The sequence below is a fragment of the Ceratotherium simum genome, chromosome 1, assembly GCF_057802395.1.
Source record: "Ceratotherium simum simum isolate JZ-2026a chromosome 1, ASM5780239v1, whole genome shotgun sequence".
Taxonomy (NCBI): Eukaryota; Metazoa; Chordata; class Mammalia; order Perissodactyla; family Rhinocerotidae; genus Ceratotherium; species Ceratotherium simum.
The window spans coordinates 94,929,215-94,944,861 of NC_141900.1; the positions used below are offsets into that span (position 1 = coordinate 94,929,215).

Here is a 15,647-nt window from a genome sequence, read left to right on the forward strand (position 1 = left end):
CCAGTATTCACAAGGTTGAGAAGGAAAAGGGGCACCATATTATTTAGGACTTCTGGATTACAAATGATAGAAACCTAACTCAAAATAACTTATGAGGGCTGTCCCAGTGGCATAGTGGTTAAGTTCGCGTGCTCCGCTTTGGCGGCCTGGGGTTCGCAGGTTCGGATCTTGGGCATGGACCTACACACTGCTTATTAAGCTATGCTGTGGCGGCGTCCCATATAAAGTAGAGGAAGATGGGCATGGATGTTAGGCCAGGGCCAATCTTCCTCAGCAAAAAAAAAAAAAGAAAAAAAAGAGGAGGATTGGCAACAGATGTTAGCTCAGGGCTAACCTTCCTCAAAAAAAAAAAAAAAGAATTTATGCACAAACTAACTGAAGCTTGGAGGATCCAATGAAGACTGCAGGAGGCAGAGCCTCGAACCAGACTTTGTACTTCCTTGACACTCTCTCTGATGTCTTAAATCTATGCTTGTCCCTGTTGGCTCCTTCTGCAGACAGTTCTTGCCATGTGGTAGAAAGATGGCCACCAACAGCCCTGGATTCATATATTCCCAGTTTAGCAGCTCCAGGAGAAAGACAGAGCTTTCTCCCCTACCCCCCACAGCCTCCATGTATCTATCCAATGAAGCATTCTGACTGGCCCTGACTGGGTCACATGTCCCCCATGGAACAGTCACTGTTACCAAGGAGATGAGATACTATGATTGGCCATGTCTGGATGGTGAGTCCTTCCCCATGACCAGAGGGGCAGGGTGCTATCATTGACAGATCTTCCAGAACTGCATGGAATGAGGGAGGGTGCTTCCCTAAGGAGGGCCAAGGAGACAAAAACAGTGGGGCCATCCCAGGCACCCAAAAGGAAGGCCTGAAAAACAAGCTTCATTTATGCATTTCTCTGTTCAAGATCTTTCCAGGAGCTCCTCAAACTACAGATGAGTGTGTGTGTTAATGTAAATTCACAAGACTACACAATTTATATGTAAAATGGGGCCAGTTTTCTCACGAGGTTCATAAACCAGCTCTGAAGCAATTCTAAAGGAATTGTGACAAAATTGTTTTTAGCATTAGCAATATTACTAGAAAAAAGCACAAAGACTCCCAAGGTGCCCACTTGGAAGGACAACTTTCATTTGAATGTAGAAGTATTATTTTGGTTTTCTGAAAATCCAGATTACGTGTAACATTATTTTGGTAATAACTAAATCAATACGAATATATTCCCAATATATGTTTGCACCCCAGTGTAAATGCTTTCTTTTTATTTTATTTATTATTATTTTTTTGTGTGAGGAAGATTAGCCCTGAGCTAACATCTGTGCCCATCTTCCTCTATTTTATGTGGGACGCCTGCCACAGCATGGCTTGATGAGTGGTGCATAGGTCCATGCCCGGGATCTGAATTTGCAAACCCTGGGCCGCCGAAGCGGAGCACTTGAACTTAACCACTACGCCACCGGGCTAGCCCCCAAACGCTTTCCTTTTAGATCTAAGAATTTAGGGAAATGAGAACAGACGTGATCTTTGGTTAAATATAGAGCAGAGTTTTTAATTTGGGGTTTGTGTGTCCCCAACCTGACTGCTGTCAATCACAGTAGGATTCCCTGGGGAGCTTGTTAAAGTTAGAGGAGATTGGGTCCACGCCACATTCTCTGATCAGGTAGGTCTGGTGGGCCAGGCATCATTATTTTCTGGATGCTCGGAAGACGGTTTTGACCAGCCACTGAGGCTGACAGTCCCTACCCTAGGACAGCATTTCTCAGAGTAGTCACAGAATCTGGAAAGCCTGTCAAAATGCAGAGTCCTAAACGCCTAGATCTGACTTGGTGAGGGGCAGAGCTGTGATTCTACAGTTCCTTAAGCTCCCAGGTGACTTAAAAAAATTTTTTTTGAGATAAGTATAGATTCATAGGAAATCACACACAAAAAAATTGTACAGAGAGGTCCTGTGTACCCTTTACCTAGTTTCTCCCAATGGTAACCTCTTGCGTTAACTAGAGTACATTATCAAAACTAGGAAATTGGCATTGGTACAAGCCACAATGCTTACTCAGATTTTATCATTTGTGTGTGTGCAATTTTATCACGTGTAGATTTGTGTAACCACCACTGTAGCCAAGATACAGAACTGTCCCATCACAAGGCTCTCTAGTGCCACCCTTTATGGCCACACCAACTCATCACCACCCCCATTCCTAACCTCTGGCAACTAATCTATTCTCCATCTATATAATTTTCTTATTTCAAAAATGTTGTATAAATGGAATCATATAATATGTAACCTTTTGAGATTGGCTTTTTTCACTCACATAATTTCCTTGAGATTCATCCAAGTCATTGCCTATATCAATAATTTGTTCTTTTTATTGCTGCATAATATTCCATTGTATGGATGTACCACAGTTTGTTTAACCATCCACCTGTTGAAGAACATTTGAACTATTTTCAGTTTTTGTCTGCTATGAATAAAGCTACTATGAACATTCACATACATGTTTTTGGTGAACATAAGTTTTCATTTCTCTGAGATAAATGCCCAAGAGTGCTATTGCTGGGTCATATGGTAAGCACAGTTTAGTTTTATAAGAAACTGCCAACTATTTTCCAAAGTAGCTGTACCATTTTACATTCACACCAGCAATGTATGAATGATCCAGTTTTTCCACATGCTCATCAGCATTTGATGTTTCTTGTTTGTTTGTTTTAGCCATTCCGATAGATGTGTAGTGATATCTCATTGTGGTTTTAATTTACATTTCTCTAATATCTAAGGATGTTGAACATATTTTTATGTGCTTATTTGGCATCTGTATATTCTATTCAGTGAAATGTCTGTTCATGTCTTTTGCCCATTTTTCTAATAGAATTGTTTGTATTTTAACTGTTGAGTTTTGAGAGTTCTTCATATACTCCAGATGCAAGTCCTTTGTTAGGTATGTGGTTTGCAATATTTTCTCCCAGTATAAGCTTGTCTTTTTGTCTTCTTAACAAGATCTTTCAAAGAGCAAAACATTTTTATTTTGAAGTCTGATTTATCAATCTTTGTGTTTTATGGATTATACTTCTGGTGTCAAGTCTAAGAACTCTTTGCCTAGTCCTAGATCCCAGAGATTTTCTTCTAAAAGTTGCCCAGTTTTATGTTTTACATTTAAGACCATGATTCATTTTGAGTTAACTTTTGTAAAAGGCATTACACTCATTTTTTTGCTTACGAAAGTCCAATTGCTCCTGCATCACTTGTTGAAAAGATTATCCTTCCTCCATTGATTTGTTTTTGTTTCTCTGTCAAAAATTAGTTGAGGATATTTGTGTGGGTCTATTTCTGGGTTCTCTATTCTGTTCCATTCATCTATGTGTTTATCTCAGCCAATTTCACACAGTCTTGACTAGGGTAGCCAAGTCTTGGAATCTGGTGGAATGAATCCTCCTACTTCATTCTTCTTTTTAAAAATTGATTTAGTTATTAAAATCTTTTACTTTTCATATAAATTTTAGAATAATCTTGTCTAGGCCAGAAAAATTCTTGCTGTCATTTGGATAGGAATTGCATTAAACCTATAGATCAGTTTTGAGAGAACTGACACCTTTACAATGTGGCGTCTTTCAATCCGTGAACATGATATATGTCTCCATTTATTTAGGTGTTCTTTGATTTCTTTTATCAGCATTGTAAATGGCATTGTGTTTTAATTTTGCTTTCCACATGTTTGTTGTTATTATACAGAAATGCTATCGACTTGTGTGTGTGTGTGTGTGTGTGTGTGTGTGTGTATTGATCGTGAATCCTGTAACCTTGCTGAACTCAATAGTTCAGGATGTTTTTTATTCCTTAGGATTTTCTAGGTGGACAATCGTGTCATCTGAAAGTAGGGACAATTTTATTTATTCCTTTTCAATCTATATGCTTTTTATTTATTTTTCTTGACTTATTGCACTGGCTAGAACTTCAAATACTATGTTGAATAGGAGTAGTGAGAGTTCACATCCTTGCCTTGTTCCCAATCTTAGGAGAAAGCATTCAGTCTTTCACCATTAAGTATGATGTTAGCTGTTTTTTGTAGGTTTCTTGTAGATACTCCTTATAAAGTTGAGAAAGTTCCCCTCTATTCCTGAGAATTTTTATCATGAATAAGTGCTGGATTTTGTCAAATACTTTTTTTACATCAACTGATACAATTACATAACTTTTTAATGCAGTTTATATGACAGATTATATTGATTGATTTTTTAAAAAAAATATGGAACCAGCCATGTACCTAGAATAAATACCACTTGGTTTCAGTGTGTAATTCTTTTTATGCATTGCAGGATCTGATTTGCTGATATTATGTTGAAGATTTTTATGTCCTAAGTTCATGAGGGATATTGATCTACAGTTTTCTTTATTTGTACCGTCTTTTTCTGGTTTTGGTATCAGGCTAATACGGGCCTCATAAATTGAGTTGGGAAGGGTTCCTTCTTTTTTATTTTTTGTTAAATTCTGTTAAAGTCTTGGTAGAATTCTCCACTGAAACCATCTGAGTTGGGAGTTTTTTTCAGGAAATTTAAAATTATGAGCTCAATTTTGTTTATGGTTATAGGATTCAGATTGATTATTTTATCTTGGTTGAGTTTTAGTAGTTTGTGGTTCTCAAGTTGTCAAATTTATTAGTGTAAAGTTGTTTGTAGTAGTCCCTTATCCTTTTAATGGCACATGATCTGTAGTGACATCTCTTTTCATTCCTGATATTGGTGTCTTCTCTCTTTTTATCTTTGTCAGTCTTGCTAGATGTTTATTAATTTTATTGATTTTTTTCAAAGAACCAGTTTTTTGTTTCAATAATTTTCTATTGTTTTTCTGCTTTCAAATTCATTTATTTCTGCTTTTCTTTTTTATTTCCTTCCTTCTGCTTGATTTAGGTTTTTTGCTCTTCTTTTTCTAGTTTCTTGAGGTAAGAACTTAGATGATTCATTTAACGTCTTTCCTCTTTTCTAAGGTAGCACTTAGTGGTATAAATTTCTCTCTCAGCACTGTTCTAGTTGCAACCACCAATTTTGATATGTTCTTGTCTAATTATTTCATTATATTTATAATTATAATATAGTAATGTGTTTGTTCCCTTTTATTCCTCTATTTGCTTCATTTTTCTTGCCTTCTTGTGGATTACTTGAACATTTTTCAGATTCTATTATAACTTATTAAAAAAATTTTTTTGTATATCACTTTGTATAATTTTCTTAGTTGTTGCATAAATATACATTTGTAATTTATCACTGGCTACTGGTATTGATGCTTTACCCCTTTGAGTGACATGGGGAAACCTTACTTCCATTCTGATCCCTTTTCCCTTATTAATTTTTAAATACAATTATCTTAAGTATTTCCTCTAAGTATACTGAACACCACATCAGATGGTGTTACAATTTTTGCTTCAATAATCAAGTATGATTTAACAAACTCATAAGAGGGAGAGTTTTTTACCCATCCCATTGTTCTTCTTCCTTTCTGAAGTTCCAGGCTTTCTATGTTATCATTTTCCTTCTGTTTGGAGAACTTCCTCTAGCCATTCCTAAGGAGTAGATCTGCTAGTGACAAACTCTCTTAGTTTTCCTTCATCTGACGATGTTGTTTTTCCCTCCTCTTTCTTGAAGGATGTTTTCACCAGATATAGAACTTGTGATTGACAGTTCTCTTCTTTCAGCATTTGAAACATGTGCCACTTCCTTCTGGCTTCCACCCTTTCTGATGAGAAATCTCCTGTCCTTTGAACTGGTATTCCTTATAGATAATACATCATTTCTCTCTGGCTGCTTTCAGGATTTTTTTCTGTTTTAAGTTTTCAGAAATTTAATTATAATATGTCTTGGCATGGATTTCTTTGAGTTCCTCCTATTTGGGATTCACTCAGCTTCTTGAATCTATAAGTTTACGTCTTTTGCCAAATTGGAGAAATTTTCAGCTATTATTTCTTCAAACCCAGGTTACTTTTAACCACCTTTTAATTTTGAGAAGCATTGCTCTAGAGTGGGCTTCAGGAGTCCAAGAACCCCTCAAACTGTATACAAAATGCTGTGAATGTCCATTTTTCTTAGGAGAATGTCCATAGCTTTCACTAATTCTCAAAAGATTCCATGACACTCCCCATAAATTTTATAAAAGCATTGGTTTATGGCCTTATTGGGTCATTTTTGGTCTTCTTGGTCTATTGGGTCTTCTTGGTCAAAACCAATAAAAAACTAGTTAGTATCATCTCTTTCTTTCTACCACTTCCATTGAATTCCTGTATCCCAAAGCTTCCCCCAACAGTTTTGGAAAATATGATCATTCAGGTGAATATTTTCTGAGGGCCTAATGTGCGCCAGACAAATATTTTTCCCCCAGTCAGTGAGAAGGGAAAGAATTATAAAATTAAAGCCATTTTTAGTTTATGAAAAGTTCTGAGTAACTAAGAATTCAGAGTCAACTTTGCTGCTTTCATGTCTTGTGACTTTACCCTTTAAAATCTGTTCCTTACTGCTCTGAGCTGGATAGGGCAGCAATCAAATTACATCCCAAAAGTATAGAAAACACACTAAAAACATGGAATGATGCAGTGACTCATTTGTCACCACTCTGGTGTGCTTTATACAGTGGTAGCCCAGCACTCATAGTTCCCCAAGCAGGCTTGTCCCTGGACAGTTGCACAACTTGATTCCTCTGCCTGGTACACCCTCCTCCCTCTTTGCTACCCATCCTCCTGGACTAACTCCTGTTTGTCTTTCAGAACTCAGTTTGGGAAGCACCGCTTCTGGGAAGCCTTCATTCTCTCTTCTCCAAGCACTGAGTTGAGTGTGCCTCCAGTGTCACCCAAGCTTCCTAGACGTCACTGTATGCTGATTGCCTAATTGTCACTCCCACCAGATTGTGAGACCCTGTGACTGGGTCTTGGTTGCTTAACAAATATAACAAGACGTTCTTAAGCATTGCCTCTAGTTAGAGTTCACCACCACCAGCTGACTGGCTGATCCTTTCCTCCATTTCTTCATTAACGTCATAAGCATCCACTGAGCTCCTTCACACATAGGTGTGGCAACCAGATGTTCAGCCCTTCACCAACAGGTTTAATCTTTCCTGAATTCTCACAAGCATCTGTTTTATTAATTCACTTTAGACTTTTTCCAAGAATCAATATAAAAGTTATTGGTCTTCACTTGCTAGAATGCCTTTCTCTCCATTTTTGGAAAATATGGACAATGCTGATCTCTGCCATTTTCCTTCTTGGTCTTACTACTGGATCTTATGAATTCTTTAACAGTGTGTTTACATTTACAGATCTCTTTCCTACCAGGCTTTGAGCTCCTTAGGGGCAGGGACTGTGTCTTACTCACCCCCGAGTCTCCAGGGACTCTTACAAGGTGGGATTCCATAAATGTTTGTGGAATAAAATTTGATGTTAGATCATCACAGTTATACTGTTCCTCACAAACAGCACATGCATTTCCTCTTCTTCTCCACATCTTTACTTCCTATTTATCTTTTATCCTTCTTTCTAAGCCACTGTGAATTCTTTTGGAGAGGAGAAATGGGGGGATAAATACAACACATTTTAAAGTGATTTTTTTCTTCCTCCCAGGTACTATTTTGGTCGTCGCATGGTTATCGTCATCTCTGAGCCAGACATGATCAAGCAAGTATTGGCTGAGAACTTCAGTAACTTTACCAACAGAGCGGTATGTAGTTTTCTTTCTGCATATGGATGGATGGGGAGTCATTCTAAGATGCAAGGGCTGCACATCACATTTAATAGGGACGCAATTTGGCCTCTCATCGGGGTTAGATCAGTTCAACCAAAAACAGCTCCTCAACGAGTTCAGGTTTTCAAAAGAGATGACAGGACTGGTACAAAAGAACAGCATTTACATTTAAGAAACGCTTCAGGAAAGCTAAAGCTCAAGAGAAGTTGTGGCTAATAAAAATGCTAAAACCAGGAGGATTTTTTAAAGCTGTGTTCAAAGCTAGAGGAATCCAGAGGGCACAGGTCAAGTGACTGAGGAAGACCGAGCAAAGTTAATAAATGTCAGAGGGAAAGCAAAATTTCGAGCCTCTCGTGCTTACATCTTTCCCAGAGAGTATAAAAGTCTTAAGGCCAGAAAGGGAAGACAAGCCGTATTACAGGGAAATGTGTCCCCAAGTAGCAGGAGGAGCCTGTAAGAGGGTCCCTTATGTCAGGTCAAGGCTCCAATCCACTAAAAGATATACATACTCCATCTTTTTTAGAAAGTACAAATCCTACATTTTATCTTTGATGAGAAATCCCAAAGAATGGAAGAGGTGACAAAGTGGCAGAGGTCAGCATTGTCTATATTTTCCAAAAATGGGGAGATAGGAATTCTAGCAGAGGAGACCAATAACCTTTATGTTGATTGTTGGAAAGAGTCTAAAGTGAATTAATAAACAAACACTTGCTTGTAAGAGTTCAGATAATCACTGTGCCAACCATTTTTTTTTTTTGGTCAAATTAAACTCATCCTCCATTCTTATAGAAATAGTAAGTAACGTCTTCACTCTTTTCCTGGATTTTTGGCAAACTTGTGCACACCTGCCATATGCCAGGCACTGTCTAGGTGCTGATTATGAAGAAAGAGAAGACTCAGTCTTGCCCTCCAGGAGCTCACAGTCTAGAGACAGAGGTAGATAGGCAAAGAGACCAGGACAATATGGATGGTGAGCACTACTACGGTGGAAAACACTGTGCCATCCAGGATGGGGATCGGGGAGGGCTTATTAGATGGGAGATCCTTGGGGCTGAATCATAAGGAAATTAGCAGAGCCCCCCTGCACTCTGTACTGGCTGAGCCAGCCAGAGTGGTTTTTTCTCATTAAATTTCATGAGAACTTATGAGATTGGTACAGTTATCATCTCTGTTTTACAGACAAGGAAACTAAGACTCAGAGAGGTTAAGTGACAACCCTGGTCACATGACTAATAGGAAAAAGAGCAGGGATTCACGTGTCATCTCCCAACTCAAGTCCAGGGCTCTTTTTACTGCCACTACAATAACAACTGCTTCAGGTGACACTTCTAGATTATCAAGGTTTCATTGACTAGTTGATTGCTCACCCAAAACATGCTCATCTTCCAGCCCCAGAGCATCATGGCCAATTCCAGACATCACATGGCCACTAGAAGGAGGTGACCTGGAGGGAGGTTACTGCCTGGCCTGCTAACTCCATCACATCAGAAAAGCTGAAGGAATTGTAGAAATTTAACTACTTCTCTGCTGCCTCTAGATTCTCTTCCCCAAATATTATGTTGTTATTCTCCTGTTCAAAGTCCTCTGAAGGTCTTCTGTGGTGTCAGTCTTAGAGACTGAGTCTGACCATTAAATGCAGTTGTAGATTGTTGCTCCACCAGATTCAGCAAGGAATGTGGATTAAAGAAGTGGGGGAAGCAGTGAGTCAAAGGGCCCAGACCACCATGCCATGTCCAAGCAGGCAGTGAAGGCACTCTGAGAGGCCGCCACGGTTCCTGAGCACGCCCGAGCCCCTAGGCAGCGAGGTGGGACGTGGCAGCTGTGTTGTCTCATATTGCTTTACATGACACCCAGGATGTCACCAGGGCACGAGACCCCAAGAGCTGACCTGGAAGAGGGTTGCATTCTAATTAATGTGCTAGGTAGAAGCAGACGTATACTTAACGTACATGTTCAAGCAGAGGGGGCAAAACAAAGTTGCCCCAGCTTCAGTCAATTTCTCCTCCAAACCATTTGTCCATCTTCTCTAATTTTTTCCACACTCTAGACAATCTCTAGGTCCCAAACTCCAGAACGTGGTTCTAATGTCCTTCTTCCACTCAACACAGTGCCCTGGGGATAAATTTCAAGTTCCCCAGATGAGATTTAAGGGCCTCTGTAATTTAGGTCCATTACGTATGCTCCAACCTCAGCTCTCACTCCTCCCCATTACAAGCTGTCACTCTAGGTGGACCAGCCTCTCCATTCTCTCTGTAACGTGCTCTAGAAAGCCCTGCCCCTGTGCCTTGGCTCATGCTGACACTCCCACTAGAACTGGAGGCAGCATGACAATGGGTCTTGCATTGACTAGCAAGGTGAGCTTGAGCAAATTATTTAACTTCTTTAAGCCTCTCATTCTTCCTTTGGAAAATGAGGCTATGACTTACCTTACTGGCCTGTGGTAACGAGATCACGCAGATAAGCCCTGCCTTATAAGCAGGCGAGACAAGCACTCAACGTGCCTTGGCTGCTATTAACAAGAAGATCCTCCACCTCTTCTACACTCATCCAAACCCTAGCTATTCTTCAAGGCTCTCCTCAAACTCTGCCTCGTCCATGAAGCCTTCCCTACCTCAACCCACATTTACTTTCCCCTTCTCCAAACTCTTACGGCATTTATCATCTACATCACTCTTTCACAACTGATCCCACTGTGCCTTCTATTATTGACAGTTAAATGAAGGTATGGCTTTCACCCCAACTTGATTAGCTCTTTAAGGCTTGTACTTCTTTTTTATACCCCATGGGCCAAACATACAACGACTACTTAGTATCTAGTATATTCTTGTTCAAACTGAATTGAATCTCCATCAACTTGACATTCTCCCCAGAAGAACTAGGTATTACCTGAACCTGGAGATTCAATATGCACTTCCTCTTCTAGGTCATTCACAAACACGTAAAAAGATCCATCAAAGATTAGATCTCTAGGAAACCCCAATGCTTATAATTTTCCATCTGGGAATGCTTATAATTTTCCATCTGGGAATGTATCCACTTATCTTTAGCCTTGTTTATGGTCTTTAAGCCAATTCCGTATTCATGATAAAGCAGTCTTTAGTGACTAAATTTTTTAAAAAACCGTCTTTAGAGTGGGATTCTCTCACAGGTTTTTGAAAGTCAAATTAAATTGTGTTCTGTGGTTCCCTCTTATCCATATGCTTATTTATCTGCTCAAAGAACTCAAGGAGATTAGTGAGGCGTGATTTCTCCTTACCGACACCATGCTGCCTTCCCTCTAATAAGCCATGTTTACTTAAGTGTTCAGCGATTCGGCTTTATTATACATTCATTCAGTAAACATTAAACACTTACTCCATGCAAGCTTCTACCAAATGGTCCCCTGTGATACAGAAAATACCTCAGCATATTAGTCTGATACATTAAGTGAGAAGGAACTTAAATAACGCATGGCTTCATTTTCCGACTGCGAGAGCCCATCTCTGCTCACAAATCCAGGCTTGATGTATGCGTGCCCCTGACAGCCTGCTGCAGAGTGGCCGTCATGTGGGAAGCTGGATTTAGCTCTGAAATTTCATGTGAGCTGTAAGCATCCCATGAGGGATAGATAGAGCATACCGGCTGGAGGTGAGGTGACACCACAGGGAACTCCCTGACATACGTGAGTATTGAGCCAATATTTGAATCCAAAAGTTGTTGAATGAAATATTTTTTTCAAACTCCAAAATGTTGGGCTGAACAGACTATGGGTCAGATCTAGTGTGGCAGTTCTAATATCACGCTTTCCCACTCACACTTTTTGAGGCACTCCGTTCTCTGTGATGTCTCTGCTCCAACTTGCCCATTTTCCAAATGGCCTCCTCGAGCCTCTATCAGGGCCCTCAGCACTTCCTGAAGCCCCTTCACGGTGGTGCAACCACAGTTTATCATTAAACCCAAATCAGTCCTCTCAGCATTTATAGAACCTCTGTTGTCTCAGCACCTCAGGACTTGGTTATTTTTATTTAGGTATTTTTAATTAGCTCCTCTTTGCTATCGGGTACTCAGTGAAGCGATAGGGGCCGCTCTTTTTCTAATATCTGCAGAAACAGGAGCCGGGTCCACACAACTCAGCAGAAATGGTAATAAGCTGCGGTAGAACTTCTTATTCCTGGCCTCTCATCAAGGCCCAGAGGTGGGGAAGCTGTGGGAAGGGTGACAAGAGGTAGGGTGGCCTTAGGCCCATCTCAGGTTGGTCTAGTTGGATGGGGGCATGGAGAGTATGTGTTCAGTCACTAAAACTGCTGTGTGGAGCTCTGAGTTCTGGTCCAAAATAACAGCGTGGAGAGTGGGTCAGCCTGCAGGCATGCCCATTCCCAGGTTCCAGGGCTTGTACATGCAGTGGAGGTAGAAGGCAGTGGTGGTGGCTGTATGTGTGGGGGGCGTGGGTACCAGCACTCAGATCCTCACAGGCAACACAGGGGTCACCTCTCCAGGCACAGGTCCAGCCATACCATCGACTCACAAGAGTCACATCTAAAGCCATGTGATGGATTTGGTGAGTGGTTTTATCCAGAACCATAAAAACCCTGGGCCTGGCTACCCAGGTGCCGCCTCTCCAAAGGCTGCCTTCATCCTATCACCATATGGACGTTGGAATCATAGGGCAAGTTCCTGTGAAACCACAAAGCCCTCGGCACTGGCAAAGATTACTCAAGTTCTAAGGCAAATTAGTCACTGGAAACCTTATCACCCTCTGCATCTGTGGCAGCACTCCATTATGGAGAAGAACAGGCGTGCATCGGCTCAAGGCAGAGCTCAGCGGCAAGGAAAACTCCATTCAGAGCTCCAGGTGGTTCGGGTCCCCTGTGCTGGGGCCACCACGACCTGCCTGCTGGCATCCACCGAGGAGACAGGGGGCCTCTGCCGGTTGGCCATAAAACTGCCCCCTACACCTGCAACTGCTACCTCTCCACTGCCAGCTTTCGAAAACCTGTTGATCTAGAATTTCTGATCCCCTTCCCCTTAAATAAAACATTGAGTAAATTAAAATATTCAGGTTTTCAAATGTAAGTAGTAAGATTTACTTCACAAGAATGGTTTTTGTGCATGACTTAGGGAAGCTCTAGTCACCTCAGACAAACCTTGAATACTTTTTTTTAGCATTGCGTTTCTTGAGAAGGGTCAACTCACATGATAGGTCCACAGCTCTGAATGAGGCAGAATTTCTTTCTTAAAACCCAAACAGACCACAGAGAACCAGAAACACAGGTGTGTAACCTCATCTGCCTCCAATTTTGAGGCAAGTCTCCTTGTTTTACACGAAACATTGTGCTCTGCACAGGAAACCCTCCAGCCTGAGCTGGAAGCTTCTCATCCCAGGATGGGCTGCCCACGGAAGTCCTTGTGTGACACCACAATAGGGTGCCCGCCCCCTGCAGGCCTCCTCTTTCACCTGCTTTTCCCGTGTCTGGATATTGGCTGCTCTTGAAAAAGCCAGATCCAGGGAATTGCATTTGATCTGTAAAAAAACAGCTTCACGTTTTCAACATTGGAGTTAAGTTTGAACTCTAACATCTTTAAAGGCACTGAAGGCTTCGTGAAGCCTTAGGAAAGTAGGAATAGTGATAAGTGGTATTGATCTGAATGCTCAGATGTTCTTCTATTGATGCCTTGCAGAAATTTTTTAAACTTCAAAATCTTATTGAAAATTATTTCACATTTTTGTGTCTTACTAGATCCTTGGTTCAGCAGGAAGCCATCTTTATACTTTTTTAAAAAAATAAGTAAAATCTTGTTCTTATATTTATACCTCCTTTCCCTAACTTTTCTGGTGGCAGAAGTAGAAATAAGTGTGTAAACCAGATTAATTGCTAGAATTTTGGGGAGAGAACAGTAAATAAGCCATAGAAGCAATTCTGGTCTCTCAAAGGTTGTATTCCTTAACGTGCCATGGCAGTCAAGTCACTGTGCCCGTGAATCCCGACCCTCACTCCCCTTCTCTGCCCTGATCTCCCTTTTATAACACCCTTTTCATTTCCATTTTCCCCCTCTTCTAAGCCATAGCCCAGCAGTATGGTGAAAAGCACTTGGCTTAAATTTAAAGAAATGAAATCAGATTCCAGATTTTCTCCCTTTTATTAGCTGTGTGACTTGAGCCAGTCCTTGAAATTCTCTGAGCCTCAATTTCCTCTTGTATAAAATATGAGTGTTAGAATAGCTGATCGCCAGGTCTATTTGGTTCCCAGTTCAGGTGGCAGTCAGTGCCAATGGGTAAACCATGGCATCCCACCAGCATCCCAGAGAGCCATTCGGAGCTTCAGAGGCAAGGGTCTCTCTTAGGGCGCATCAGGAGAATTTCTTCTCGTAGCCAAGTGTGACAGGTGCTGATCAGGGACACCTTTGTCCCTCCCTAACACTGCTTCTGGCAAGAAACTCTGCTGAGAGCTGTTGGAGAAATTCTTCAGAAGATAAGAGTTAACTAGGCCCCGATCCCCTTCCCCATCAGGAAGGGCCCATGCTGTCGGGCATTGGGCTAATGGAAGCATGGTTCCAAGCTGTGGTTTCTTCCTCGTTGGTGGATAAACTGCTGGGAATTCTCTCAGGCAGAGCTGCCAGAGCCCATTCCATGCCGTTGTCCAAGTTAGAAGAGGCCACCTTTCCACCAGCTGATATCGAGTTGGCAGATGGAGCCTGAGCTGGGTTTAGCCCCCACGGGGCCCCTAAGCCAGCTCCCTTGAGCTGTGGACACACCACACAACCTTCCCTGGAGGCCACACTCTCAGGCCAGTCACAGTCTAAAGCAGAGAGCGGGAAGATTGTATGATCTTTATGATCATCTTCTACTGGCAAAGGTGAATGGGTGAAAATTGTCCAGTGGAGACAGAACACTTTTACTCTTTCAAAACACCAAAAGAGAAGCCCTGCTTGGTTGAAATCTTTATACAACCAGAGAGCAACAGTGATATGTTGAAAATAGCATATGTTCTCAGGTATAGAATTTAGAGTTAACCAAGTGACAGAATTCTAGAGTTTTCATTGATTATAATACAAGGTGGGGCAGTGCAAGATGCTTTACACACTCAGGTGAGGAGGGAGATAGGTGGTGCCTGGAGCTTCCTCATCTGTGCAAGGTTGTGTGAGAACCAGAAAGAAAGCTTGTAACAGTGGACTTGGCCTTTTTGTGATCATGGCATTCTTCTTGATATTAATATTTTTGCAGCCTACTTGACATACTCGGCAATACTCACATCATGATCACTGATTTATAACAGTATCTCTCGGAGTCTTTAAAAGTACCTCTCTTTGTTTACCCTTTACCTGAAGTTCTGTGTGGCTATTTGAGAACTGTTGACTGCCCTGCCAAGGCATCGTAGACATCATACAGATCTTGAGTCAACATTCTTACATGTTCCAGGACACAAGAAAACTTTTTTTCGCTACGGCTTCATATTCTATTATGCCTCTTAGGCTTTTTTCATAACAACATGCACACTCAGTTGTAACAAAAATGCATTGTATGCATTTTTCAGCACTCTGGGAGGAGTTGGTGGGTTCTTATGTGGCTCTACCAGGTCTGCTGAGAATCAATGCTTTGGCCCCTGATAAACCCCCAATAAATGGTTGCTCTCTTCATGTGAGCACAGAATGCAGAGGTGTTGGTTTTCTTTAATAATTTGCTCCACAGGATTGTATAATTCTTCAAAATTTAGAGTTTATGCTTAGCTGGTCTAATAAGAAGTTAGATTCTATTTTAAGAGATCTTAATTGAAAAGACAAACATTTTCAACTGTCCAAGGGAACTTAGCAGGGGAGCCACGAGACCACTACTGAACCATCGCTGCTTATCGGGACAGTGTTTCCTAATTACTGAAGAGTTATCCAAAAATTAATGGGATAATGTGAAAAGTACTTTGTTAGTTGTGAGATCAACAAATATTGGTTGTAAACCACTC

At 41.0% G+C, this 15,647-nt stretch overlaps 1 protein-coding gene across 1 annotated transcript in view; it reads left to right on the forward strand.

The window, feature by feature from the left end:
• TBXAS1 (thromboxane A synthase 1) overlaps positions 1–15,647 on the forward strand; it is a 152,077-nt gene that overhangs the window by 60,910 nt on the left and 75,520 nt on the right. The window contains exon 4 of the mRNA XM_004430697.3: positions 7,593–7,689. Coding sequence (XP_004430754.1) covers positions 7,593–7,689 — 97 coding nt within the window. The remainder of the gene's footprint in view (positions 1–7,592; positions 7,690–15,647) is intronic.